The 27209-nt window shown below is 44.0% G+C and overlaps 1 protein-coding gene across 10 annotated transcripts in view; it reads right to left on the bottom strand.

The window, feature by feature from the left end:
- foxp2 (forkhead box P2) overlaps positions 1-27209 on the bottom strand; it is a 117876-nt gene that overhangs the window by 61064 nt on the left and 29603 nt on the right. For 6 of the 10 annotated variants that reach the window (XM_033614567.2, XM_033614572.2, XM_078164932.1 and 3 more), the window contains exon 4: positions 6759-6945. The exons of 1 other annotated variant lie outside the window; for it this stretch is intronic. In XM_033614567.2, coding sequence (XP_033470458.1) covers positions 6759-6935 — 177 coding nt within the window. In that variant the 5' untranslated portion in view covers positions 6936-6945. Of the gene's footprint in view, positions 1-6758; positions 6946-15701; positions 15892-17328; positions 17665-27209 lie in introns of those variants that run through there. 3 more of the 10 variants (XM_033614569.2, XM_033614568.2, XM_078164935.1) reach the window with 3 other exon arrangements.

Here is a 27209-nt window from a genome sequence, read left to right as displayed (position 1 = left end):
GGGTCAGGGATGAAGGTAATCGGAGCAACAGTGTTAACAAGTGTGCTAAAAAAAAAAGACTGTGATGATACCTGGAATCTGTTAACCGAGATTCGGGGCGCATTAGAGACAGAGAGCACCAGTGACATTTAAGATGCTACTACTTTTGCTAGTCATCTTCTTAACCAGATTTGAAGTCATTTTAATATTAGTTAGAGAAGGGGAGGGGGGGGGGTGCACACAACAAACCATCGGGCATGCGTTTCAGAGTCTGATTTGTTACTATTCATGGCTAAAGCGGAGAGGAACTGTAATACTAGACATGCTTGTTAAATTCACAACACTCCAAAGCTGCCTTCTAGCAAATCCTGTCTTTTGGTTGTCAGCTTAAGACACCCCGGCATATGCATATGTAGGATTTTTAAGCTCTGTTAAATGGATAGCGGTGTCGTGGCCTATCAAATGACTATAAGCCACTTGCCTTTTTTGGGGGGGGGGGGGAGCCATTTACAGAAAAAGCAGACAGCAATGTGTTACCTTGTATGCATTTGGAAAGCAACCCCCCCCCCTTTCCTCCGCACGTGTTTTCCTCTATCCTCCTGTTAACTCCACATTAGAGGCAAACAGAGCCATTTACATGTGTATTTTCAGGCTGCGGGTGACAGTAACACTCCACCCCGCCATATTAACGACTGGTATTCTGTTTAAGCCAACGACAGGGGAGTGGCAACAAACAATGACAGAATGCCTGTTTTCGATTGTGAGGCCACGAAAGATGATACGCCAGTCACCGCCAAGGCAGTTTGCAAATAAATTATTGTGGAGGGTATTGAGCTGGAGCAATTGCTCCAGTCCACTCAGAGTATGTGTGACTGAGTGTTTGTATGAGTGTGTATGCATTGCCTGTATATGTGTTTGTGTGAGTGGACTTATAGATCCAGTGCCATTTATTTCCCTGAGCCGGAGCAGGGCAGTTAGGGAGGCGTAAAAGGAAATGAGTTGTGAAGTGGCCATTGATCCTGGCCTGCTCTAGGTTGGCTGGAGACTGCAGGACTATTGGCCGCAGTATGTGCGACTGAATGGCTGCCTCTTATTTACACTGAGGTGGTTAACCCTGACCCAGTTCATTTATCACTGGGTTAATGTGCTACAAAGGAAAAAGGGAAAAGAAAAAGAAAGAAAATATGCCGGTCAAACACAACGCCTGATCTAGACTGACTGATGTCAACTGGCTCCACTGAAACATATAAAAATGTACTCTAAATTTAACTTCATAAAGGCAAAAAGAGCTTCTCAAAGCAAATGACCTCTGCAGCACTGATCTGATATCCTGTAAACACACACATGCACAGACACAGTGTGACCTGTCTTTTTCTACCTTCGACCTGCAGACCACACCGCCTGCTCCACAGCTCCCACCTGCTTGGGCATAAAATAGCCGTGAGTGTTTATTTCCAGCAGATTTCACCCCGTCTATCTCTCTCATCCTCTCCTCGCAATTCCTACATTGCTCGCTCTCTCTGTCCCTTTCTCCTCGTCTTTTTCAAGCCTTGCAGCTTGACATTTCGCCATGCTCTCGGGGGACTCCTGTGCGAAATGGAGTTACTGGGAGAGCGCCACTGTAAATTCCAGGAGGCCACATGTAATGTGTCTTAAACATAGATGGACAGGCCAGGTTTCAAGGAGCTGAAGAATGAGACGGTGGGGGGGGGGGGAGGGAGGAGAAGAAGTGGTGTCTCGATAGATAATAGAATAATACTGTGTTTTGTCTGGGGAAGGGTGAGCAAACAGTAGCCATGCTGTCATTCACACCCTATATCTTTAGTGTCATCGCAAAGGGGGAAACTACAGGCCTATATATCACAGGCCTGTATGTACTATTCTGTAGGGACTGTCTGCCGATAGCCAGGCTTGAAATAAAAAGAAAGATGGCTTTCATTGTAAATAAGTCAGACGCGAGGATTGCCAGGGAAGAGCTGTCTTTTCACTGAAAAGGGGGAAATAATTTTACAAAGACATACAGTACACGCTGCTTCCCTAATGCTTCTCTAGCCTTTACAGAAAACCCCTTATCTTCGCACAGATGATGATGGGTAACAAAAGGCTCCTTTATGAAATCGTTCATATTTCAGCGAAGGTCTGTCTCCTGTCCTGAGAGGTGATTGATGCATCAGGCCAGGGCCAGTGTCTTATTTACACAGTTGAGTGGGGCAATCTCAGGCCTGAAAGATAAACCTAATGAGCTTCTTTGTGCAAGGGTGCAAATGAGAGACACCATCCTCCCTCCCTCCTTCCCTTTTCCATCCAAAGGGACAGTCTGGGTGATTAGGCCTTTAAATTATGCTCAAGGGCAAAGCCCAGATTTGCATCTTAGGTGTGTGTGTGTGTGTGTGTGTGTGTGTGTGTGTGTGTGTGTGTGTGTGTGTGTCTCAAATGTGGTACGGAGAGAAATGGAGAGGCAGGTGAAGGGCACAGAGAGAAAGATGCTTGAGGCTTGTTTGTGAGAGGTGATGGTAGGTGAACTATATATGTCAGTATTTTGAGTATTTAACTGCTAAACAACAAACTTGAGTTGTTATAAGAGAGGTGAGCTCATGTGTCTGTCAAATGAGTGTGCACGCACGCACACACACACACACACACACACACACACACACACACACACACACGAACACTGTCATTTTGTCCTTTGTCTGTGGGGTAACTTTCTCCCTAATGACTTTCATTTTGGGGAGAATTTCATTTGCCCCTAAACCCTAAATATTACCCATCACTTGCTGTCAGATTTCTCATCCCTTCTATTTCCTCCAGCTAAACAGCTAGGAAGGCAGGTTAATTGCTGTCACTCTCAAGTTGGACCACTGCCTAGCTCTCGTGTAGCGACAGGGGTAGCCTGGAAGTAAGATGGCACCTTGGCGCACTTATTGTAATTTATGTCAAAACGCTGCAGTCATTTAAATGGGGTTGGATAGTTTGCATTTTGCTGCATCATGTGCCTCAGGAAAACACTGGAATGCATACCTAAACAGTTTACCAACATGTACGGTAGATCTTGACAACAGTCTGCTGCATTTTTGGTGCAAAAGTAAATAAATTCCACTCCTCACAAACACACATTTAACATAAAAAAGAAATCACACAACTAGTCTCATGTGATGTATAAACAATAGCGAGGGAAATTAAATGCATCACTTATGACAAAAGATTTGAATCTGCAAAGCAACCCTTTTCTCATTACGCCTGAGTTTAATGATCTGGATGAGTAGTGGGCTGCAGTGACAGAAGGTTGTCCCCACAGCTATCCAGAGGTCTAAAACGACTGACCGGGCCACAGTAGATAAGCTACAGCCTCCATCTTGCTCTGAATATCAATACACTCCATACAGTAGTGAGCCCATTTAGAAGGGGGGGGCAGTATAGTCCTGAGTATTGGCTCATCAATCCCACTGATAACCCTGGCAGGATTAAGTCTACAGACCACTGTAATCAACTAACAGCCTCATTATGGGACATTATGGTATAGATCCAAAGATCAATGCATTGCTCCCATGTACATACATAGCTGCGTATAATATTAAAACATAGCACTGACTGCAGCCAATGATAAATTGATTGGTAATGTGAGCTCAGCACATTTCTTTGCCCTATTTTTTTTTACATGGGAGCTTTTATAGTGATCATTTTAGCATAGTAATTAGGGCTGAGCAACATTCATCACTTGCTCTGATACATATCTGCAGCTGGCAAATTGCAATCAGATACAGTGGGTATCTAATCTGTGATCTCAAATCAAATTAGGTCTATTTAGACAACCTTGGGAATGGGGTGATGAAACCCTGACAGAAATTAGGGGCTGGAAATTCAATTGTGACACGACGGTTATCGTTCAGATGCATGGATAAGCAAGTGTGTGGCTTTCATGTTGAGCACGACGACCACATAAAACAAGGGCATTATTTGTTTTGATGGGAAAAAAAGTCATCTATCAATATTTGAATATATATATAAAAAAATGGCTGCTGTGTAACTTGATCTGTGTCCTAAAAGCCTTTGGCCGAATCCGAGGCGACGAGACCTTAAGATGCTGCTTTTCTAATTATAGCTGCAGGTGGTATTTTGGAGCTGCTAGGTAATGGCAGAACCCACAGGGACAGTGGAGAATTCATCAGTGCTTATTATTAATCATCCCCCCAGCAGCGTGATGAGAGACTGGAGCTTCTATACCCACTGGACCACTCAATGTCATTCCAAATATGGGTGGAAAATTACACCCAACAGCCTTCCTTCAAAATGGACTCAGAGTGGACGTGGACTGAAATTTTTTAAGCTGCACACAGGTGCAAAGAAAGAAAAAAAAAGTACAAGCATGGGTGGACACATACATATACTGCATGCCTCACACACACACACACACACACACACACACATGCTCACTGTCATTCACTTAAACACACCTGCCAACATCACATCACCCTCTTCAAATGAGCACATGCTAACAACTGCAAAATAGCACAACTCTGTGCTAACAAATGCATTTAAAAAAACCTCCATCTTTCGTCCGACCGCGCTGTCTCTCCAAAGCGATGCAGTGTGAGCGCGCCACAGGAAGTGTGTGTGAAGTTAACAGCACAGGGCCCCCTGTTTTAAAAAGCCTCCAGAGACCTGTTAGCTGGACTGCTCATTTCAATGTGTCTGTCTCCGGGTTGGGAGAAGGCTTGGGCTGGCCTCTTTACAAGGCGCACACTGTCATACCCCCCCCCCCGCCCCCCCCAACACCACCTACCCACCAACCCACCACTACGAGCTCTTAGCCGTGCGTCCATCTCAGACTTAACTAGACACTTTATGCTTACGTCGCTTCTCTCTCTCGGTGCTGTGGCCTTCATTTTTACAGCACAGCCTCTTAGTTAACATTTACACACACACACACACACACATACACACACTTTTATCTGCTTATGTCAATTAGATTAGTAATGTTGTCTCATATTAGATCTCTCTAAATAAGTCTCAAAACATTTCAGATCATTTACAACTATTCCTTATTTGCATCACACTTCTACAGCATTTAGATTTACTAAAATAAAATATAAAACCTAAAATAAAAAGGCTGAAAAAAAAATCCTTTCAGTGTCAAGTAAGACACTAAATTGGGATCCCATGTTACAACAGTCGAACAGTATCTTCTTATCCTGCTTTCTATCTCTTTCTATTTTATCCTCTATCTGCAAAGAGCATCAACACAGATAGAAAGCAGACCTTGAACCAACACCTTCACATGTAGTGAGGGAGAGGACTGACCCCAATCAGGTGCGTGTTTGTGTTCAGAGTGGCAGAGTGGTGATAAATGGGGGGTAAGGCCACAGTGCTGTGATGCTGCTGCAGCCACCAGCAGCACCACTGGGGTTGAGCTGGGGTTGGAGGATGGGTGCTGAGTTGGAATGGGGGATGGAAGAGAGATGGCGTGGGGGGGGGGGGCCTGCGGGACATGCTTCATTTTGCTATACCAAATACAGATATAGATGCAGACGCACAGAAACACATCATCATCTGTTGTATCGCCCCGGATGAACTGACCACAGGCTTTCAGCTGCCTCCAAAAAGTACACGCGCACACAAATGCACGCTTGCACGAAAATTCCCATCAAACGGGGAAAGGACAGCACGCATCATTACAAACCCGCGGCGTTGTCCCCCATCCACCCCGAAGCACGGCCCTCTGACCTCATCTCCCACTGCTCTTTTGGCAAACTGTCAAAGCCATCATTCACCGTGAAGAGACACGAGAGACACTTGACTCCTTTACTCTGCTGGTGACTGACTTTCACAACTCCTGCCTCCCCCCCACTGAACCACCAACCTCCTACACCCCCCTGCAGTTCATTCACCATCAGCTTGCTCTGATGGAGAAGAATAGAGCCAGTACAATACAACATGGGTATGAAGAAGGGAAAGTTAAAGAGATTGAAAGCGGAGCATCATGCCTCCAACTGAAACAATTCAGTAAAAGTAACACAAGAAGGGAATAACACAAAGTTAGTAAGAGAGGGAATGATCTCACAGTGCAGTTTAAAAAAATCTAAACGACTTTCTAGTTGCAGGAGAGAGAGACAGAAAGGCTGCATGCAAATCAGTCTTTCAAAACTGTCCCGGTCAAAGGTTTCTCTGCCGCTGGTGGGTCTGTGGTTACAGCGTCTGGATGTGTGTGTGAGCCTACAACTAGTGCCGAGTTAGGAGGCCCTCTGGTGGATACAGCGCTGCCATGACATACACACACACGCACACACACACACAGCCCAAACTGGTCCGTACGATGCTCCAACGCACACATTCTTTCCCTTTCTCTGTCTGCCTCTCTCTTTCTCTCACTGACACACACACTTTCTCACATGGCCTCACATTGCTGCATGAGCTCTCTATAAATACAACTTGAAATGCAAAAAAATATATATAAAAACAGTCACTGCAAAACATTTTCATCATTCCACAGGCAACAGCTTCAGGCAAAACATGCTGACAGCACAACAAACTACCCAGAAAATTTACCAACAACACAAACAGCCGATTATACAAACATGTTTTTCCCCGTGTCGTAGAAAAAACACAAACAATACAACAAAATATATATTTCATTGTGCCTCCTGTCTATGTAGAAGAGCTCAGCGCTGCCTGAGCAGAGAGCAGAGCAGAGCAGAGCGGGAGAGCGAGGGGAAAACAGAGTGAGAGGGAGGGAGAGAGAGAGCGGCAGAGAGACGAGACGGGGGAGAAACACAACTTACCTGCTGTTGTTGCAGATGCAGCAGCTCGACTGTGCTTACTTCGCTGCTCGTGTCACCAGCGCTTGATCTCCCATCTCTACTGCCAGCCTCTAATTGGCTGCTGCTTAGGGTGCTCATTCCATTTTGACTCATTGAACTGTTGCTTATTGTCTCTGTGGCCGACTCCTGCATCATCATGATTTAAAACCTAGAAGTGATTAAGAGGCACCGGTTAGGGCTCTTCTTGTTACAATTCCCCCCTTTTTCCCTCCTATTTTTTTTTTTTTTTACGCTTCCATTATCAAGCCCTCAGTTCCCCCCTCTGCAAATTAAAGCATTTAAAGAAGAGGGAGGGGGGAAAGGAGAAGAAGGGGGGGATGCAGGAGGAGCAATTATGCATTCATTGTGTAAATGAAGCAATACAAAGAGATGCACGTCCTGGTGCTATTTAAAATGGGAGGGGTACGTACATGTGTTTTTATCCTTAAAATTTGGGCATAAGTCTAAGCATTCCCCTTTAAGGAAAAATATTTTTGTCATCACTATTAAAAAAATACATTTGTGGGAAATTAGGATAAAAATATGCTTGAACTAATATCCACAAATGAGCATAATATTTCCCTCACACTTTAGCACAGCCAGGCTGCACAGACAAGAAAACACAAGCACGGGCACTCCTAAAATATTTGACGTCTTGAAGCTGTCAGTTTTTTTAGTGTGTGTCGCATCTGAATGAAGCTGCCTAATGACGCAAAGCTAATCATGCAAAATTAAAATTTGGTGGCGGGGAGGAGGAGGAGGAGGAGGAGGAGGCACCAAATCACATGGTGCAGGGCTGGTGATGAACACTATAATGGGTTTGTCATCTGTGCTGTGGCTAAATAAAATCTGCCACACTGGCTTCCATAGAGGCACCACGCTCGTATGTCACTTATTGGCTCCTTTCTCCCCCCTCTTCTTTAATCAAACATTATATATTTATTTAATCTGTGATATTAAAAAAAATCCCTTCCCGGGACACAATTAAAACCAAGTTGCAAACTTTGTGGGAGATGTACAAAGCAAGACAACCAATTCCAACAGTAAATAAATATATGATATTACATTAATTCTCTGGGCATCTATCAGATACGGAAAACCGGTGAAAGAGAGAGGGAAAAGGAGGGGAAGAAAAGGAAAAAAATCTATCACGAATATCACTAATGATTGTGCTAAAAACAGCATAAATTATGCATATTACCTCCTCTCTCTCCAGTAATAAATGTTTTATCATTTTCCCCTGCATTTAATGCTCTGTACCTTGACTGGGGCAGAGAGGAGCCCCACCAACATCAGTCGACAGTCTCACAATAAATAAAAGACACTCAGCACCAACAAAAGGCAACTCAAAGTACACCCCAGAATTATGGAATTTACTCATTTGGAAAACAATTATTTGTAATATTTTAGATTAAAATTTGAGATAATTCATACTTTAAATTCTATTTTAGCTACCACTTTTATATTTAAAAACATATATTTAAAAAAAAGTGCAACCTAACACCAGATAATCCACATCCACACAACAAAAGCGAGACAAATGGTGATCACGATTATGTGTGAGCATTTGTGCCCAGCCCACATGGGTACCGTGTGTATTCTTTGGGCCAGTAAATACCGTTTTAATAGAAGTGTGTACATGTTCTTCCCTGTGTGTGTGTGTGCTTGTGTGTGTGTTTGACAAGGGGCAGATACAGGACAGGCCTTAAAGGATGTCCACAGCCAGGATAAACAGGATCCAGGCAGGGAGAACAAACAGGACTGAGCTGTTACACAGAGCAGGGCGACAGCTGCCCGGGACACAAGTAAATAGGGAAGAGGCCAGGACGAGGCGTGCTTGTGAACAAACAGGCCCCTGTTAAACACCGCGCCGCTCACTACTGATGGAGGGAGACACACAGGGAAGAAGACAGAGGGAGGACGAGAGGGAGAGAAGCAGTGAGGGAAGGTGGTGGTTTTGGGGGGGGGGGGGGGGTGACTGAGAGAGACAGATGAAAAGAATGAGAGTGAAAGAGAGAAAAGGAAAATGAGTGGGAGGGAGGGAGGGAGGAAGGTGGTGATGGTGGTGGTGATGGTGGTGGGGGAAGACTGGCACAATGTGACATCCAATCCGGTGATGAATCTCAGCATAAGAAACTCAAGGCTGCAGCCGAGATCAGCCGGCTAATAAGTATTCAAATTAGGCATAAATTTTACATGCCCAATGTTTAAAATATTCAGAGAAAGACTGTCTGATTGCCTTTACTACAATTTTATGAACATTCTAATGGAGCCTGGATCTCTCGGTTTTTTTCCTGCTTTCTTTCTCGGACCGGCGATGGATGTTCGGAAAACTTGAAGATATATGAGTCGAGGAAATAAGGATTTTTAATAACATGTGAATGTAATGCAAACTACTCCGGAAGTCCGAGGAAAATTGCTGCTTTGATATTAAACCAATGAAATTTGCTGCTCTTAATGTGCTTACACATGTATAAAACATTCATATTATAAAAAGAAAAAAGGACAAAAATAAGTAATCAGACATTATAGCTTGAGTTAAAAAAAAAAAAAAAATCAGTCAGCATAATTTGAATCTCGCACACAAACAATAACAGCCCAGCACCCGTCTTAATCTCAGCGCCATAATCTTCTCACCCTCCTCCAAAATAAAACCGGTGCAATATGTCTAACTGCAACATAATGATAATGCAGATATATGCAAAGTATATTCGCAGAGATCAGATGGTGCTTTAACCTTAATGACAGCGGTGAGATAAATTAATTAGCCATCTAAAGGCGGCATTCAAATCTGCCAATTAGAATGTCAATTAGAAACACAGCCAGGCTGCAATGATGAGCGGGGCTACCGAGCTGCGGATCTGACTGTGGGGGTGATGGAACTGTCACAGATACACACACACACACACACACACACACACACACACACACACACACACACACAATACTCAAGAGAGACAGATAGTGACAATACTCGGCACCTGAGGGTGTGACTATATGCATGCATGTATCTACATTGTGTGTGAGCCCACCACAGGTCCACCATGCCCCTGTACCCTCTCCCTGAGGGATACCAGCCCTGACCCCGGCTCAGTCTGTCCTAAACCAACTGGGTCGGAAGGAGCTGCGCCACCCCCAGCTACTATTTCTACTGGGGGCCCTCGCTCTGATCTGCGGCGGTGCAGCCAGCTTTAATGCCGCTTGAGTGAGGCTGCCTGCTTGCCCGCACGTGTGTTTGACATCCCATAAATTGCCGGTGTCCTGAGTTTCAACACACCCGCTATTTGATGCTATTTCCTCAAGCCATAATCTTCCAATGAGGGAGAACCTAGACCGCTTATTATCGCGATCGGAAACAGAGAGGAAGGCTGTTATTGCTCAGGTAATACGCTGGTAATTCTGTAGATGTATAGCTTTGGGAAGGAAGATGATAGTGATACTAAGTGTTTAGGTTGTGGGGTGGTGGAAAGATAGTGAGAGACTGAGATAACTCTGCGCTCTCTAAATTTACAGTCGTCGACGACTCGTTGATGGCTCCAACATTTCTATTAAGGTGGAGGCTCGGTAGGAAGACAGGCATTTCCTGATGAAGCAGAGGTAGACAGACACTTTATTTGCAAAGCTTCAGACCAACTCCAGCTTTTGTCTCATTCCTTGTGCAACCATAGCCTTGCTTGCTATTCCTCTTCAGCTTGGGCAAATATTTACTCTCGAATCTCGTGCTACGCAAATCTGTCTCTTCCATCAGGTGCGGGGATCTGAGAAAGGGTCCTGACGACGCATTTGGCCCAGAGATTGGGAGAATTTCTCCTCTTTCTTCCCAGAAGTGACACAACAAAGGTGTACGGAGAATTGAGCCTTTCATTGCCTCACACACACTCTCTCTCTCTTTTGCACGTGCACACCAAGCACACACACACCTATCATTAAAGGGGAAAGAAGCAGCCCTCCATCTTTGTTTGCGAGCTCTAAAAGCCCTTAATGTAGCCTCATTACCTGGCCTGTCTCCCGCTCTATCATGTGCAGTAAACACACACTATGACACTGGCCATCCATCTAGTGGGAATACACAGCTGTCTGCTGTGCTCCAACACTGTCTGGGGAACACTGGGGAATTTAACACACACACACACACACACACACACACACACACACTCACACTCACATGCATGTTACGTTGTTAACACACAGCGGGCTTGACACCAGTTTTCGTTCAGACTCTCTGGCCTATCCATTTTCAGTGTGAGGATGTTCACTGTGTCTCTATCTAGAACAATGATCCTCATCTTATATGCATGAGTTGCTAAAAAATATTTTCATTAGGATGAAGGAAAAAGAAGTGACCTGTAAATCTGTGATCCCAGACGTCCGTTCATTATCAGCTCACATTTCAGGTGGCTGGCTGGAATTCTTTTGGTTTGTGAAATCAAAATAAAAAAAATAATAATAGAAATTACATTTCACAGTCTGCTGACTCCTCACAGCTCTCTGATCAAGTCGAGATATGGTTACCATTTAAAATAATCACAGATTCTGTGCTTGAGTGAAATTAATTCATCATTGCCATAAGTTACTATGCATACAAAATAAAGAAGTAACTGGGCAAGGGCAAGGGCTCACATATTCAATACTTGAGATTGCTTAATAAATCAAAATGCCACATATGTGCTGACAAAAAAAAAAAAAAAAACGGTGCTTAAAACCACTGCTTTTCAAAAATGATAAATGTAATCGGAGGCCAAATAATGGAGAGCAAAGAAGTTTAAAATAACTTCATCAGATTGAATAAATGCCTGTGACACACACCATAAATTTCAGCCTTCAAAGAATCTTTGATTATGATCATATGTTTGTTTGTACTTGGGTGTGTACTGTAATTTTTTCTGGTTGCGAGTTGTCACAGCACGGTGAGACCACAAGCAGTTTATTACAGCCTTCAGCTTCAAGCAGTGAGTTTGGAGTCGGAGATGGAAAAACGACCACTTGGAGAGCTGCGTTCGACAAAACCCAGTCCCTCGGATTAAGTAAGGCAAGCCAGGCTGCCGTGCCTTAGAATTAAAAGCTTCCTTTTTGGCACTAAAGGGCCGCCATAAAAGAGCATTAATGACTACTTCTTATAAACCTGTGTATGGTAATGGTTTCTGCTCTCAGATAGAGGAATTTCAAAAGTGTTTCACCGGTGAATGAAGATTGCTTTGGAGGAGAAAAAAAGGGGGCTGAAGAAATCATATTTACAAAATCAGGAGTGGGGCCAAATGAAAAGAGATGAATATGAATAATGGACTTTGCTCTTTTTTTTCCCGGGATTAACATTATTCAAAGCAACAGAATCAAATGTGGTTATCTCCTGTCCAATGAGCCCTACATTGAGCAAAACCTCAGTCATATTTCAATTCTTCATTTGAGCTGACAATAAATCGTAGTTCTGTGATAGGAGACATCCAGTCAAGAATGTTCAGAACTTAATTCTCTTCTATTTACAATAAGGAGATGAGACAGAATAAGATAAAAGACAGACTATTTGCCACAGTGTGTAAGTGTCCCTGAATGGAGTGTGAGTGTGTGTTAAAGTCAGTGTTTGTGGAGTACAGAAAGAGGGGGGAAGAAAAAAAAAAACGACAAAGAAAACCAGAGGAAAGGGTGTAAAGTGCATGTTCAATTGTACAGTCTGCACAATGTCTTCTTAGAATCAAATGCAAGAGGCACTCATGAATAGTGTGCATGATACTACGTTAATACAAATTCATTTTACAGCAGTGCAACCAGCTCTGAAATATGACAATAGCTAAACAGTTATTGTACATGGGCTATCCAATTACTTATAAAAAAGGGTGGGAAACATGAAAATGTTGAATTAAAATCAAGGGGAAAATATTTTAAGATGAAATATAATTTATCCATTTCTGTTTGCTTAACAAGAAAAAAAAAAACCTCCACTGCAGCAATAAATGCATGCTTCTTAAATGTAGCGCAGCACGCCCCTCACAGAAGGAGGAAAAGAGGAGGAGAGAAACTAGTTTTCTTCTCCTGCATTTAGGCTCGTCCCATATCATTTACACGTTACCCATCAGGCACCTCATTCTGCTGAAGCAGGAGACAGCCCCGCCGCTGTGGGTGAGCGAGACAGTGACGAAAGCTGATCAGTCGGCTCTCATTTGCATATTTGCCAATTCCATTAATTAACTCGGCCCACCTAATCAGGGCTAATTGACCTATAAAGAGGGGAGGCCTCATTGTCTCGTCCAATCATCTTTACCAAGAGTAGAGGAGGTGCGCCGTTGAATGCAGGGTACTTCCGACCTAACTGTATTTATAGACCTCATGTGTGCAAGTGCAGAAAAGACATTTTATTCTCCACCTAAGCGATCAGGACTGAGCTGCTTTGACACGGAGCGAGAGTTGGAAAACAAAAGGGAGAAAATGGACAAATTCTTTACACTGTCGAGGAGAGAAGAGAGAGAGAAAAAAAAATATCAGAGGAACTAATGACAGTTGGAGGGCCTGACTCTCCGGTCCTCTCCACAGCGCGGCAGATCCAGCGGACAGGCGCGGGGAGCGAGCCGCGGCCGGCGCAGCCACAGAGACATAGCTCATTGTGACGTTTCCAGTTATTTCTGGTTGATTAGGGCCATTATGTCTCCAGCTCTGATTTATGTTGTCATTCCCCCTCAGCAGTCCTGCATCGATAGATCTTAATGAATTGGTAAATAAGGGTGAAGATTGCAGTTGACAACACCGCAACATTCCTCATTCATACCAGACAAGATTTATGTAACCAATTAGGAGCATAACAGGGGGGGACTGGTCAGGGGAAAAAATAATCTTTCCACAGGAAAATTACCAAAGTCTAACCCACGACAAAACAGATAATGGGCAGTCTTTAACACCGGCTTAGTCACACTTTCTCCATGCCCGGTTGGGGACTTTAAAACTGCTTGGAAGAAAGGATCACTCTTGCTCCTCTTACTGTAGGATTAAGAAATTGATTTTTACAAAAATATGCAAGAGGCTGGTTGACAGTGTGTACTGCCTGACAGCCTGACTGCACCTCTCCATTTTGAAAAAACACACCCGACTGCTCAATCCACATCTGAATAATGTCCAAACCAAAGATGATGATGGAATCAACAGATTAAAAATTAAGCCCTTGCCAACAAAGCACCACTTTGATATGGAAATATTAAATTCAAGAAGCCACTCTCCCCCCGCCAACCATCCAAATCAGGACCAATGAAAATGTGAAGTAAGGGGCGTGCATCTGTGTGTAGGTGTGTGTGGTGGGGGCACTCGAATCAATTGTTCGCTTGCTGTTTGATACATCGACTAAGAAATAATCATTTGCATTTTTTAATAGCCTCGTATTTCCATTATTTAATTTCTCCACACTGCAGTTCTAGGAACGTGTTAGCAGACAAATAAAGGCCTCTTTGTCGTTAAAAAAAAAAAAAAAATTCAGATAAAAGTGCTGATCATCAATAGCCAGCGACAGGCCAGGAAGACCCATAGGGCAGGAGTGAACAGAGCTGGAAAATTAAAGCAGAGTGATACGGGAGCCGGCTCCTTTCAGCCCTCTCTCCCTTCAAGCACATGCAAATGAGGCCGTGCTGCTTAACTGCATCATTTATGTGGATAATAGCGGCATCATCATTACGGGAACTCAAATTAAATTACATCACAATTAGCATAACAAAGTGATTGGTTAAACTTTCAAAACAAATAACGCGGCTCGGCTAATGAACGGTGTTAATTGGCCAGTGTGCATTCTAAATAAAACATGTAGGTAAACATGTGTTTTAGTTAAACTATTTTAAAATTCATTTCCCTCTTCTTTTTTTAAACAAAATGAGACAGACGTGGAAAAAAAGGAGGAAAAAAAATAACTGTAAAAGAAGACTCCAAACTGAATATTGCCAGGGGGATTTGTAAGCTGAAATATAAAATGTGTAGCATTTAATTTTATTGCGCTAAAGAACCTATTATATGCCAGACTCTGGAGAACAATGTAAATTATCTGCCTTCAAAATGGAGTTTGGCCAATTCTCCATGTGAACTAATCACATAGCTCATTATGCATTAGGGTATTAAATTATGAAGAGGAGTCCCTTTCGCATTCCTGCACAAAGCCCTATGAAATGTTAATAATATGCCCACAATAGCCCAATACCATGCCTTGCTCACCCTCATCAATATTTAAGTAAACAAATTATCCCACTCGCCTTTGATAAAGATAATTAGTGCTTCACCGATTATCAGTCTCGTGACCTCTCTCCTCTTCAAACTAAACATCTGCTCCAAAGATTTTTTCTTTCCTCACACCAACAGACGGGAGTAAAACAAATAAGTCAAACTTCAAGTCAAAGCTTTGCCCTCTCAAAACACACATCTGCAACTGATTAATATTTGATTGTTTGGTAGCTTATGAAAGGTTATACAGTGGCTGTGCCCTTTTTATTCTCTTTCACCATACTCTCTGTCCTCTTGTTTTTAATGATCAATGATTAGCAAGGAAGTAGCAACATCTGAGGAAAACACAATGCAAGAGCAGAAATACCACAGTAAGTCACATGCACACACACACACTTTCACACTCACACACATACACATTTGGGCACACACACTCACTTGTACGCATGCACACACACACACACATTTGGGCACACACACAGAGCCATTCATCAGCACTAATTAAGCAGCAGATTAACAGAGCCCGCAGACCAAGGCTGCACGGTTACACAGTGGGACGACCAGCGGGGAAGAGAGGAGACACAGCCCGGCAATAAAACACAACCATTAAACACAGCCAAGAGCCTGGAGTCGACTACGGATGACACACGATTGATGGGTGGATGGATGCATGATGGATGGATGGGTGGATAGATGGAGGGATGGACAAGAGTCTGCCTGACTTTTTTTTTTTTTTTTTACCTGAAGGTGAGGAGTGCCAGAGAGCTTGACCAGAGAACAGAGTGCTTGCCTCTGCCACCGCCGAGGGTGTCTAGGAGCGACGGCCGCAAGTCGACTGGTGTCACCCCGTGGAGAGGCAACACTATCTGTGTCATCACTTCAGCCGTGTTTATGGGGGATGGCATCATAAACAAGCCAGCTCTCCCCCCCGCCAGCCGCCACCCAGCCCCCGCCCCAGTTCCCCCCGCTCCCTCTCTCTCTTCTCCTCTCCCTCTCTTGCCACCTCACCACCACCGCCACCACCACCACCACCGTGCCATTCATGCATACTTAAATCACCCTCACCCCATTAAAAAAAAGAAAGCCCAGACGCCTCTCCTGACAATTATTCTATCATTTCCAGTTGTCACCGGGGCAATTACCGACCGGGGCCCCCTGTGCGGGTCGGACATGCAGGCCCGATAGCAGAGGCTTGAGTTGGGGGAGAGGAGGAAGAGAGTGGGAGAGGGGACAGAAGAGGGAGAGTGTGTGTGTGTGTGTGTGTGTGAGTGCATATGTGTGTGTGAATGGAAAGGGGGGGTGGGGGGTAGTGTACAAAATGGAAATTTATGACAGAGACACGGTGGCTTCTTTCTCTCTCTACACTGGAAATAATTAGACCATCATTTCTTATGCCTGCCGCTGATGAAATATATCACAATTACTGGAAAACACTACTTATCATTTCATTCCCCGTTTTACTGGAAATGAGAGACATGGCAATTATAACTTAGATCTCTTCTTTGCTGTCTTTGAATTTACAGAATGGCCTTCAAACCTGATTATACTTATTTATTTTAGTTACTTTTTGCAGGTAAGTACAAAGAAAAATTAGTTTTTCTGTGCATTTGAGTGCAACTGTGGAAGAGCAAGTGTGTGTGTGTAGGTAGCCTGTGTGTGTGGGTGGGTCCTGTGTGTGAATGAGAGAGTGTGTGAGTGTGTGAGGGGATCTTCACACGGGGAGTGCTGTGACTCCTTGCAGGATGCTCGCCGGCTCTCTCCCCTCGCGCCTCGGCTGCATGCTCACCAGGCAGCTCGCGCTGCTCTCGCTCTAATCGCACATCTGCTCCTCTGAACGCTCTCTCTTTCCCTCTCTCTCTCTTGAGCAAGTGCACACACACACACATACACACATATACACACATGCACCCCTCCACACAACCTGCCGGACTGGCTCTCTACTCTGCTCTGTGTACCCGGCATCGCTGAGACGAGAGGGAAACGGAGACAGAAAAAGGGGCTGGAGGACGCCGCTACGAGAGGTGTGTTCGCCGCAAAAAAAAGGTATGTGTGTCTGGCTTTATTCTTGCACAGTTCGGTGCTTTCCCTTTCAGCTCTGATTGTGTGCATGTCAAAGTGTGTGTGTGCGTAGATGTAAAGAGTCTGAATGGGATTAGTGAAGGGCTGAGCGGCGGTCGGTAGCCTCCACACGGTGCTCTGGCAGAGAGTGTATAGGGCTCTTAAAAACAATTAGCCATGTCACATCCATGCATTACCAAGTAACACGCTATCACAAAGCACCGCTACGATACCACGAGCACACATCCAAACAAAGTCATAAATAGACTGCAAAGGAGAGAGGGAGAGAGTGACAGATAAAATGACCTACCTTTAAAACAATGAGTGAGAAATCCACTCTCCCCGGTAAGAAGCATTTGAAGAAGTATTCTCAGAAGTCTGGAAGCATTAGTGTGTATCAAAAATGAAGAGAGAAGGAGAAAATGCCACTAGAAATCAGAGCATCAAAAGTGGGGAAAAAAGGGGGGAGAAAAAAAGTAAAGAGAACCTAGCGGACGCTTACTGTCAAAGACATCACCAGAGAAGTATTTACAGCGGTATTTACAGTAGTGCGAGGGGAGAGCACCTCTGCCTGGTCACGTCTGAGAGACAGTTGCCGTTTCAGTGCTGCCTAATTAAAACAAGTCAGGCAGCCCCACTGGATTGTTTTGACGCCTGAGGACCAATAGTACACAAAAACCAGTGGCTTGATCGGTGGGGTAGGGGGGCTGGTCGCGGGGAGCGGAGAGGAGGGGGCGGAGGGTGGCGAGAGTTGGCAAAGGAATGGTGAGGAGGGGGGGTGTGTAAGTGTGTGTGTGTGTGTGTGTGTGTGTGTGTGTGTGTGTAAGAGGGGTTCAGAAGAGGCGTTTTGTAGAGGAATCTGAGAGGGGAGGGAGACCACAAAGGTTCAGAACTGGGGAGACCTCCACATGCTGAATGCTCCCTCACTTTTTCTTAGACAAAACACCAAGATGATGCTTTTCGAGAGTCTTTTGCCAACACGCTACTGCCGCTGTCTCCACTTTAAATACATTTCTCAGCATGGAACACTACCTCTGGCCAAAGTACAAATTCTCAACACAGCTGAGAGTCTATGGCTTTTTAATATCTCATTAAATTATACAAAAAAAAAAGTGAAACACACAAGCTGACAAACATTTCACAGCTTTCCCCCTCCGCCGCAGTTTTTAAAAGCTTGGTTTACCACTTGATAAAAGGCAAACGTGTCTGTGCACATGTCTTACATGAGGATTCAGTTATTTGAACAAGTCTCTCCTAATGAATTAGTTCAGTATCTCTAACTGGGACCGCAAAAACCACCGGTCCCCACTGCCTGCTAAAGAAGCCGACGAAAGCTGGAGCGAGCTGAATTAAGCCGGGGCTGGGCTCAGATGTGATGTATCAACATGTTTCCCCTACTGTAAACAATGCACAACAGGCAATGAGCTGGAACATTTAGGGCTAATGGTGTTTGCCAATCCTTTTGTCAATTTTTTTTATTCCCTCCTCTCTCTCTCTCTCTCTCTCTCTCTCTCTCTCTCTCTTTTTCTCTCTGTCTTTCTTTCTCCTTTCCTCTCTCTCTCTCTCTCTCTCTCTCTCTCTCTCTCCCTTGCATGCCACAGATGTTTTTCTTAGTCGCTCCAACAGACAGGAATCTACTGGCAAGAAGAAAGGCTCGGTCTTCCCCAGGAGAGAGGAGTACAAAGCCCCCAGTCTGCACACAGCAGATGCAGAAAGCCAGTCCATCTGCCACCAGCTCGCTCTGCCACATGGGCCTGGGAGATTTAATACAAGACGGGACTTTTTTTTTCTCACACATCTGCCTACATAAGTTTATGCCATATACATAGAATCAAATACACATCTAAATCTGGCAGAGGTGCAACTCCAAAATTAAATTCATAGTTACACACCAATAGATACACACATGCAGGCAGCCACAGTGTGGAGGTTACAGAGAGTGCAAGAACTTTTATGTTTTAAAGAGAGGCACCCAGGGCAACTATGACAGATTTATTTAGGAGAAGACGTAGCCCCTAACGTGGGGTAAAGCCCACTTGAACTTGCAGCTCTGAGCAGTGCACTGGCATGATTTAACAGGCTCTGAATAGCACATTATCTCCCAGGCTCCGCTGGAGCATATTTCAGCCGTATGATATCATTATTCAGAGACCAACACAGAGCAAAAGATGTAGCATTTTCATTAGTGTCAACTCTCTGAGCTCTGAGGCGGGGAGGGTAAACACTAAACAATCATGGCAGAGTGAGGGAGACAGTGGGAGTTGGAGCAAGCGAGAGAGAAAGAGAGAGAGGGAGAGGGGCGAGATGACAAGAGTGCAAAAGCAAGCAACCGAGAGAAAAACACAGCGACAGAGAGAGGCAAAGGGGGCTAACATTAAACAACTGCTGTTAATTGCTCTAAGCATCCACATTATGTCAGTAATTTCTCCCATTTCTCTTTCAGCGTTAAGAGCTTCGGGCTAGAAAGCTCCTTCAGCCCCTTTAATAAACTACTCAGAGTGCCTCACTGGAAAAGACAAACAAGAGGCCCCTGGCCTTTGAAACACTCGCTTCACTAGGGGGAATGCTATGCCTATTTCTACACATCTGTGACAACTGTGTGCCTCCTCCCTTCAGGTATTTATTCCCTACGTCTCTTCTTCCAGTGCTTTACGCTGCCAAGGTCAACGGAGACGAACAGGCCCACCAGCGTCCTGATGTGGTGGCAGCAGAACAGTGAAAGGAGACAGAGAGAGAAACAAGGGGGGAGACAGAGATAGACATGTGTAGTGGGTACAGTGGGGAGGGGGTGACGGTGGCAGCAGCTGGTTACCAACCCTGGCAGCAGTGGGGGAGCAGTGGATCTGTGATGCAGTGTAAATGCAGCGACGACAACGACGACGGATGTTGCTTATACCGTCTCCTGGCCCTTGCTATCATTTTCACAGTTTACACACACACACACACACACACACGCTAACTATTAATTTTCAATTAAAGCCACAGTGAAGTGCATTGCCTCTGGGGCATTAGACAAAGTCAAGCGCCCATCACGGCGGTTTCCCTCGTCATTTCTGCCACCATCTCTCCAGTACTACCAAGCCACCACAAAGTGCATGCGCTGCCATGAGGTTTGTCAGTCAGAAGCAGCCCAGCCCTTAGCCATGTGAATCACTCCTTATTAACCCTTTAACATCTATCATCCTAAAATGTGCACACAAATGACAGAAATTAGTGAAATTTAGAGAAAAAAGCTTGGTGCACGTTTAAATATAAGCATTTATGGCCTTTTAAATACACACAAGTGGAATGAGGACAAAAGACAAAAAGAACGGTGCAGGGAGACAAAGACTTTGTGGCTTTTCTCTGACTGCGAGTGTTGCATTTATTGAAGTGCCAAGAGCATCAATGATGTTCACTTTGCGTTGGGAGGTTATCCATTTGACTTCCCTCCTCCCTCATCCATTCTCACATTTAAGAGCCAGTCAGACAAAATGAAGTGATTTCATCGTCTGTTAAAATATGCTCAGCTGCCCCTGACAACTCCCACACGGTGATAGCCACTGTTTCCAAAGAGCAAAACGCCACACACGTGAAAAAACAGAGCGCACACATCAGTGCCATTCATTAGTCGCCACACAAATGTTCCACAAGCACAATTCCTGAGCCTTTTAGTCCTGCCTACAAATAAATATATAAAACGCCAAATAAGGTATAATGAGGGGGTAGGGCTCTTTTTAGTCCTGGGCAACGCTGATCACACGATATGTTGCTTATGGCCAGAGAGCAGAGACCATTACGGACCGGTGATTATATAAGTGGTTGGAAGGCAGCACCATTTTAATATACTGTACTTAAGCACCAGGGTATCCATGGCAACTTCCCTTGCTCCGTGCATTCAGAAAATCCCTAATGAAATGCCTATTAAGTGGCTGATAATGACAGTGTCCAAACATATTTGCATATGTGTTTCACTGCAAAAAAAAAGTGAGAGCAGTGAATGAAGGTAGAGAGGGGGCAGGATCGCTGCAATCACAATAATAAATATGGTGGTTCTGTTTGCTTTGTTGTTTGAAAAATTGCACTCATTTTAGGAAATAAACCATTTTTTTAAATCATCTTATTTACAGATCATATAAATCAGTGATTAAGACAAATGCAAAGCTCAGTGCTTTGGTCTACAAAACCACATTTTTTTATAGATAAGTATTGCTTTTAATAAAACTTAAACAAGGAAAAGAAAAGTAGTGGCAATGGGTGTGAATTGAGGCCTCTTTGCCTTCCTCTGGGAGTCTCCACATGTGACTTCCATTTGCGACTTTGGCTGAGTGCCCAACAGGACATCCCTGAGAGAGTGTTTGCTTGACTCAATATCAACAGCCCGAGTAAGCAGCCGGGGGGTGGGAGGGTGGGGGTGGGGGGGCTTCTCACTGGCCAAGCCCGGCCTCGGGTTCCTATTGAAAATAAACCAGGCTGTACATTCATTGGGCCCAGAAACATCAACACGCACTGCAAGGAGCCACGTATAGCACTCAGCAGCGTTCCGCTGGTGCCTCTCCAAGGCTTAATGATACCTGCACCTCCCCTCCAGCTGCTTCTGCCGACGCCGCTGCTGCACACAGACAGCAGGCGGGCGGGGAATTAAAGTATACATTACAACAGAAAAATAAAAAGAGATCGAAATGACAGAAGTCAGACAGTTCAAGCTGACCGGGCCTCTTGAAACAGAGGAGCTGGTAGACTATAGCAACAGACACTCCAGGTTAAATTGGCCCTCCTGTGCCTCCTCTTATTTTCCCACCACCACCACCACCACAGCTGCCTCCAATGCCCAACACCCCCTTCTTATAAAAAAAAAAAAAAAAGCTTTTCTTCAAAAGCGTATTTGAATTAAACGAGTTGCTGAAATCAAAGGCTCGGCTGGGCCGGGTAAATTTAAACAAGCAAGTGCGGCTCACAGCAGTTTACCTGTTATACAGCAGATTGGAATTAGATGAAAAAGCAAAGTGTGGAAGACAACTTCCCTTTTTTCACAGTAGCAGATATTATCATACAGTAAAGACATTGCAGTTTAAATTAAATTCCTTCTCAGCGGAAGCTACATGCTATTGAGTTGTTGTTTCTTTAATGTTCCTGGCCACTGAGATGTCATCGACATGAAGGAACAGCCAACAAAAAAAAAAAAGCGAGATATAATAGTGGTTTCACACTCAGATTTCCTGTTAGGGATGAATCTGAAACTCATTTATGACAGTGATCTGTATTGTCTGAGGATCCCACAGCTCCAGCTCTGCCAAAGAGATTATCATTCCCAGAACCATGGATACAGTTGAATGGCAGTAAGACAAGCTCCACTGGCAGTCAAAAGAGCACAACACCTGTATATGCTATGCAACAACCGCTATCTAAGGTCCAAGGAATCCTCTCGTTGCATTTGCAAGTAGCAATGAAAAATACTTCCATGCGGGATGACAGAAAAATTAAACACTGACCATGAATCGGATAATGGAGAAAGTTTGAGAATCATGGCGCGGAGCGGACTGTTCCTGTGCTGGTGAGTGGACTGCAGAGTCCTCCCATTACCTCGGCCTTCTGACTTACTGCTGACACAGTGGCTATCCATTCATGACTAAAGCACCATTCAACTAGACACCAATAACACCTAAAACCCCCCCTGATCAAATTAATTCGGGAAAGCGGCATTCCAGCAAAGAATAATAAACTCATTATATGGAAATTTCAAACTCTTCTATTCTCCACACCACGGCTAATTCAAACCTAATTTTTACTAGCCACTAATTTGAGGGCGAAGGGCGGGGGATAGGAATTACATCTGGAGGTAATTCATTGTGTGGAACTGAGCCCAGTGGAGGCTACGATATCACCCCCCACCCGCCACCCCCACCACCCCCCCACCGCCCCCAAAAGGCAAAAAAAAAAAAAAAAAAAGAAAACAGAGAGACAGACAAGACATAGAGAAGGAACTATTTAGGTGAGTGGGACTTCCGGAGCACTGAAACGACACTTTTCACAAAAATGTTTTCATTGTGCTGTCACCAGACACGGGCTGGAGAGGATATAGGTGCTGCAGGCACAGACAGAGAGACAGACAGAGACGCTGATAAATAGGAGGGAGAGAGAGAAAAGGTTTTCAGGAAATGTGGGACTCCTTTTTGCAGCTTGGGCTCCTCCAGACAGCTGCACTGGTTCAGCATTTGGTAAATAGCCAAAGATGTGGCGTGGGTGGATGGGTGGTGGTAATTTTGACTCTGCAGTTGGGTGTTGTGCCCGCTCTTAAGTCTCGGAGTTTATGAGGACGTCTTGCTCTCAAGTGACCAGCTACATCTGGGCTGCCTAAGTGGGCTGCCTAATAAATGGCACACTTTTCCAATGATCTGCACTTTCAAAGCACTGAGTAAAGGGTATGCAGCTGTATCGGTTTCACTGTATGGATGCAAACTTAATATTTATTTGCAAGAAAAGTATTTGCGAGGACTCAAAGTGGACGTGTTTGAAAGATTTTTCTTGATTGCGCCGAGGGAAGTCACGCTGATCAAATTGGGAGAATGAAATATAAAGTTTGGCTCCCAACAATTAGGCACAGTGGAAAAAATCCCTGCAGGAGGACATTAACATGTGATAGAGAAACTTGCCTCAGTCCCTTCCACATCCAAACCCCCTGCTCTCCACTTCCATCCACTGCCACCCCTCCAACACTAAATGTGTTTTCCAAATGAAAATAAACGGAGTCCGACTGGTTTGAGGCAGTCATACTCTGGAATATGAGATCAAATAAAGGCTTCTGTGGAGGCTGAAAAGAGAAATGAAATGGCTTCTGAGGGGGAGATGTACCGAGTAATAAAATTACTCCTTTATATCTTCCTAAACAGCACATGTTCCCCTGGAGTGGGTGAGGGCTTCACTTTGGTCAAAGACAAGTATGCAAGTGGCAATTTTTCCTTCAGGGAAGATTCCCTGATACACTTCTTGAGACTCAGCGCGCCGCAATTTTCTTGAAAACGAGAAACTATTTCAGCAACAAGTTAAGCGGAACTTTGGAAGTTTCACTTTGATGATGTGCTAGTACACGCTGTCATTGAAAGGTATGTTCCATTAAATTGGAACAGCAAGATGATTCATAAGCCTACTGCTTTTCAATGAGTTCAAACTAGGCAGAAATGTTCGCATGAACGCTCGTATTTTATCCTAAAACATACAGTTGACTCGGAGCTGACCATGATGTCACTACTTGAAATTGGTTAGCTATTCCGGTTATACAAGCACCACTCCATTTGGCATCGGGGCGAATTTACAACAAAAGTATGAATCTAACTACTTAAAATCATGCAATTGATTTGTATTCTTAAAAAGCTGGTCACAATAATATTCAGATGGACTTTTTTGCTACGACAGGAGGGCTGTATTAGAGGAAATTTGCAATTGGAGAGAATACATTATAATTCATTATACAGTAGCTATTAAACCTTCAGTAAAAATGCTTTAGCACAAGGATTGAGCCACTTATCATACCTACTCACTACCTTTAAAAGCTGTCCATGTTCAGTACTCTGAGTGGCAAAAAAGCAATCGCTGATGACTTTGAAAATAGGACTAGATGTACAATTTATCAAAACAGAAAAGGCTGGCAGGGATTTCAGAGAATCAAGAGTTGTAACTGTTTGTTGAAAATCACAGGAGGAAGGAAGACTGCAATTTACGGAATTTAAAAAAATAAATTTAGGGACGCCATTTTTTAAAAGTTACCAACAGAGTGCTACGGGTTATACTGTCCAAAAACAGCTTTAAGACATTTAAAAAAGAAATGTGTCCTGTTCATAAAATTTATTCATCTGGTGAAATATTAACAGTATGTTTTTATAAAGAAATCTGTGTACCTTTCCAACACTGTGTTTTAGTGTCTTCTCTTACTGAGGTTAATCTAAGAAAAATTATGCAACAAATTAAATAAATTACTCGCAGATGCACACTAGTATCCCTGTTTTCAGTTTGTTTCATGCAGTCTTGGCATGCAATTAAGCGATTTACACCAGGTTGATGATGTTTGTGCTGTGACTATGAATTAATTTCTGGCGTGAGCAAAATATAGAACTTTTTCCCTCAGTGACAACCTGCAAGACTGCTGTTTACAAACATACACAGGAAGAGAGCAGACTCATTAGAGAGCTCATAACACCAGGCCCCAAAAATAGTGCGTGGAGCGTGCATCAGTGGCTTAAAACACTTGTCAAGCTATCATCATGGCTGACTTTTAATTTACACAAAGCCACCTAATTATACTTAGAGGCAATGTTTTCAACACTTTGCCAACTTGAACTTGGGAAACATCATTAACTTTCTCTGCGTATTGCCTTTTGCCCCTGTCGAAGCCTGTTGCCATCTATTCAGGAAGACGAATGGCAAAGGGGATGTTTCTGACAGCTTAAAAGTACCCATCAGCTGCCTGCGAGACATCTGCCCGCACATCCAGCCCCAAAACCTCCCCAAACAAACAGCAGGCTCCACTTCAAATACATAGCAGGACTATTAGGTAATCTTCTCCTTTGTTCGCTCTCCCTGAGCCTCGGTGACTAACCTCAATCTCTCCCCTGTTCCACCTCCTGCCTTCAAGCTGACAACACAACACTTAATGCTGCCAGGGCTATGGGAGTGCACCGTGATGAATGGCTGGGAATTATCTGGATATATACACGTGCTATCTTATGTATTCAAAGAAGTTTGTTGTGTTATGATGACAGCGGCGGTCTGAGTTTAAAGTGAGGGGGGAAAGAGAAGAGGAGGGCGGCAGCACAAGGGCTCTTTGTTTTGGGACGGGACAAATCTGAGGTTTCCTTTTGGATATTCAATATCCTGCAAGGTACAAAACGGAGTTACAGTAGTCTAGTGTCTGGGCTTTTTTTTTTTTTTTTTTTGGGGGGGGGAGGGGAGGGGTGCAGAGGCTCGCTACGTGTGTCTGTGAATTGTTGCATGCTTCTTAGTCAATTGCTGTGTAGCTCGCGTGAGTCGCTTCCAACAAAGCCTGGGAAATCAATCAATCTGCGAAAAGAAATAATTCTCATGCCAGATGTGGCACTTGAAAAAAAAAAGACTTAAAAAGACTTGCTTGTATTAGGGACTCTAAGGGTCCAAACAGTATAAAACCATGTTGAAATGAAATATTTATTACAAATGAATCAAGCTGTCAAAATGCTACCTACTCCACTTTGAATTTGTGCTTGTTGTTTTAGGTGGCTTCTCTTAGGTGTAACATGTCAAATCTGCAAGTGTGTAAACATCTCACTCTGAAATATACCTCCATTTTTCACAAGGAGAATGAAAGACAAATGTTTCATTAGCAGGTGACTTTTTTTGTGCTTCTTTAACAAGTCTTCAGTAGTTCCGCTCCTTGACACACATACGCGCACTCTTGCATACGCTGACTATAATTATAAATGCGATGCTTGCTATAGGGAGCTGAACTTTTCACACCTTTCAAAGCCACAAAATTGGATGGTTTTGTGGTTGTGCAGCTGCCGCTCCGCGCTAATGCAAGGCGGTGTCATATGAAAAATATTCCTCTCCCCAAACCACAGGGCTGGTCATTAATGAAACACAGGCCGCGCAGTGAGGTCATACAGAGTCTAGATTTCAGCAGCCACACTTAAAAAACGCTCAGAGAGAATAGAGAAACATGAACACAAATCAGATTCCAGCTCCAAGGACGGGGAAAATAAATAAATAGAGAAAGGCACTGGCCCCTCTCACATTTTCCCCCAGTGCTCTGCAAACAACCGTCAACTGCAGCTCAGAAACGGCTCACAATGAGAGCAGACTAAACAATCTGGTCCCGGCCAAGGAAAATGCTAAGCAACTCTGCACACAGGATGTCTCACCCTAATTGCCAACTATCAAATCTCACAATGGAATCTATCCATTTGGCAAAATCTTCACAGCAAACTTGGCAATATACTTTTGCTTTTAAAAGTGTCAACTTTTGTGATGAGAAGACAGGGCGAGAAGAGATGGGGAAACACAGTTGTCGAGAATTTCATTTCTATCTCGGATTTGCTGGGGTTTATTGAGCTTACAGGAAAACTAGCAATAATGTGTGCTGAGAGAGGAGAGAAAAAAAATTTGATTGGCTAAAGGTGCTAGGGGTCTTGTAAACGAGTGATTAAAATCCTCAGCATTAAGATAAACACACTAAATAGGTCC

This window comes from Epinephelus lanceolatus, chromosome 23 (genome assembly GCF_041903045.1).
Source record: "Epinephelus lanceolatus isolate andai-2023 chromosome 23, ASM4190304v1, whole genome shotgun sequence".
Lineage (NCBI taxonomy): Eukaryota > Metazoa > Chordata > Actinopteri > Perciformes > Serranidae > Epinephelus > Epinephelus lanceolatus.
The sequence above is the reverse complement of the archived record's forward strand: the minus strand, read 5'-3'. Positions and strand labels throughout refer to the sequence as shown.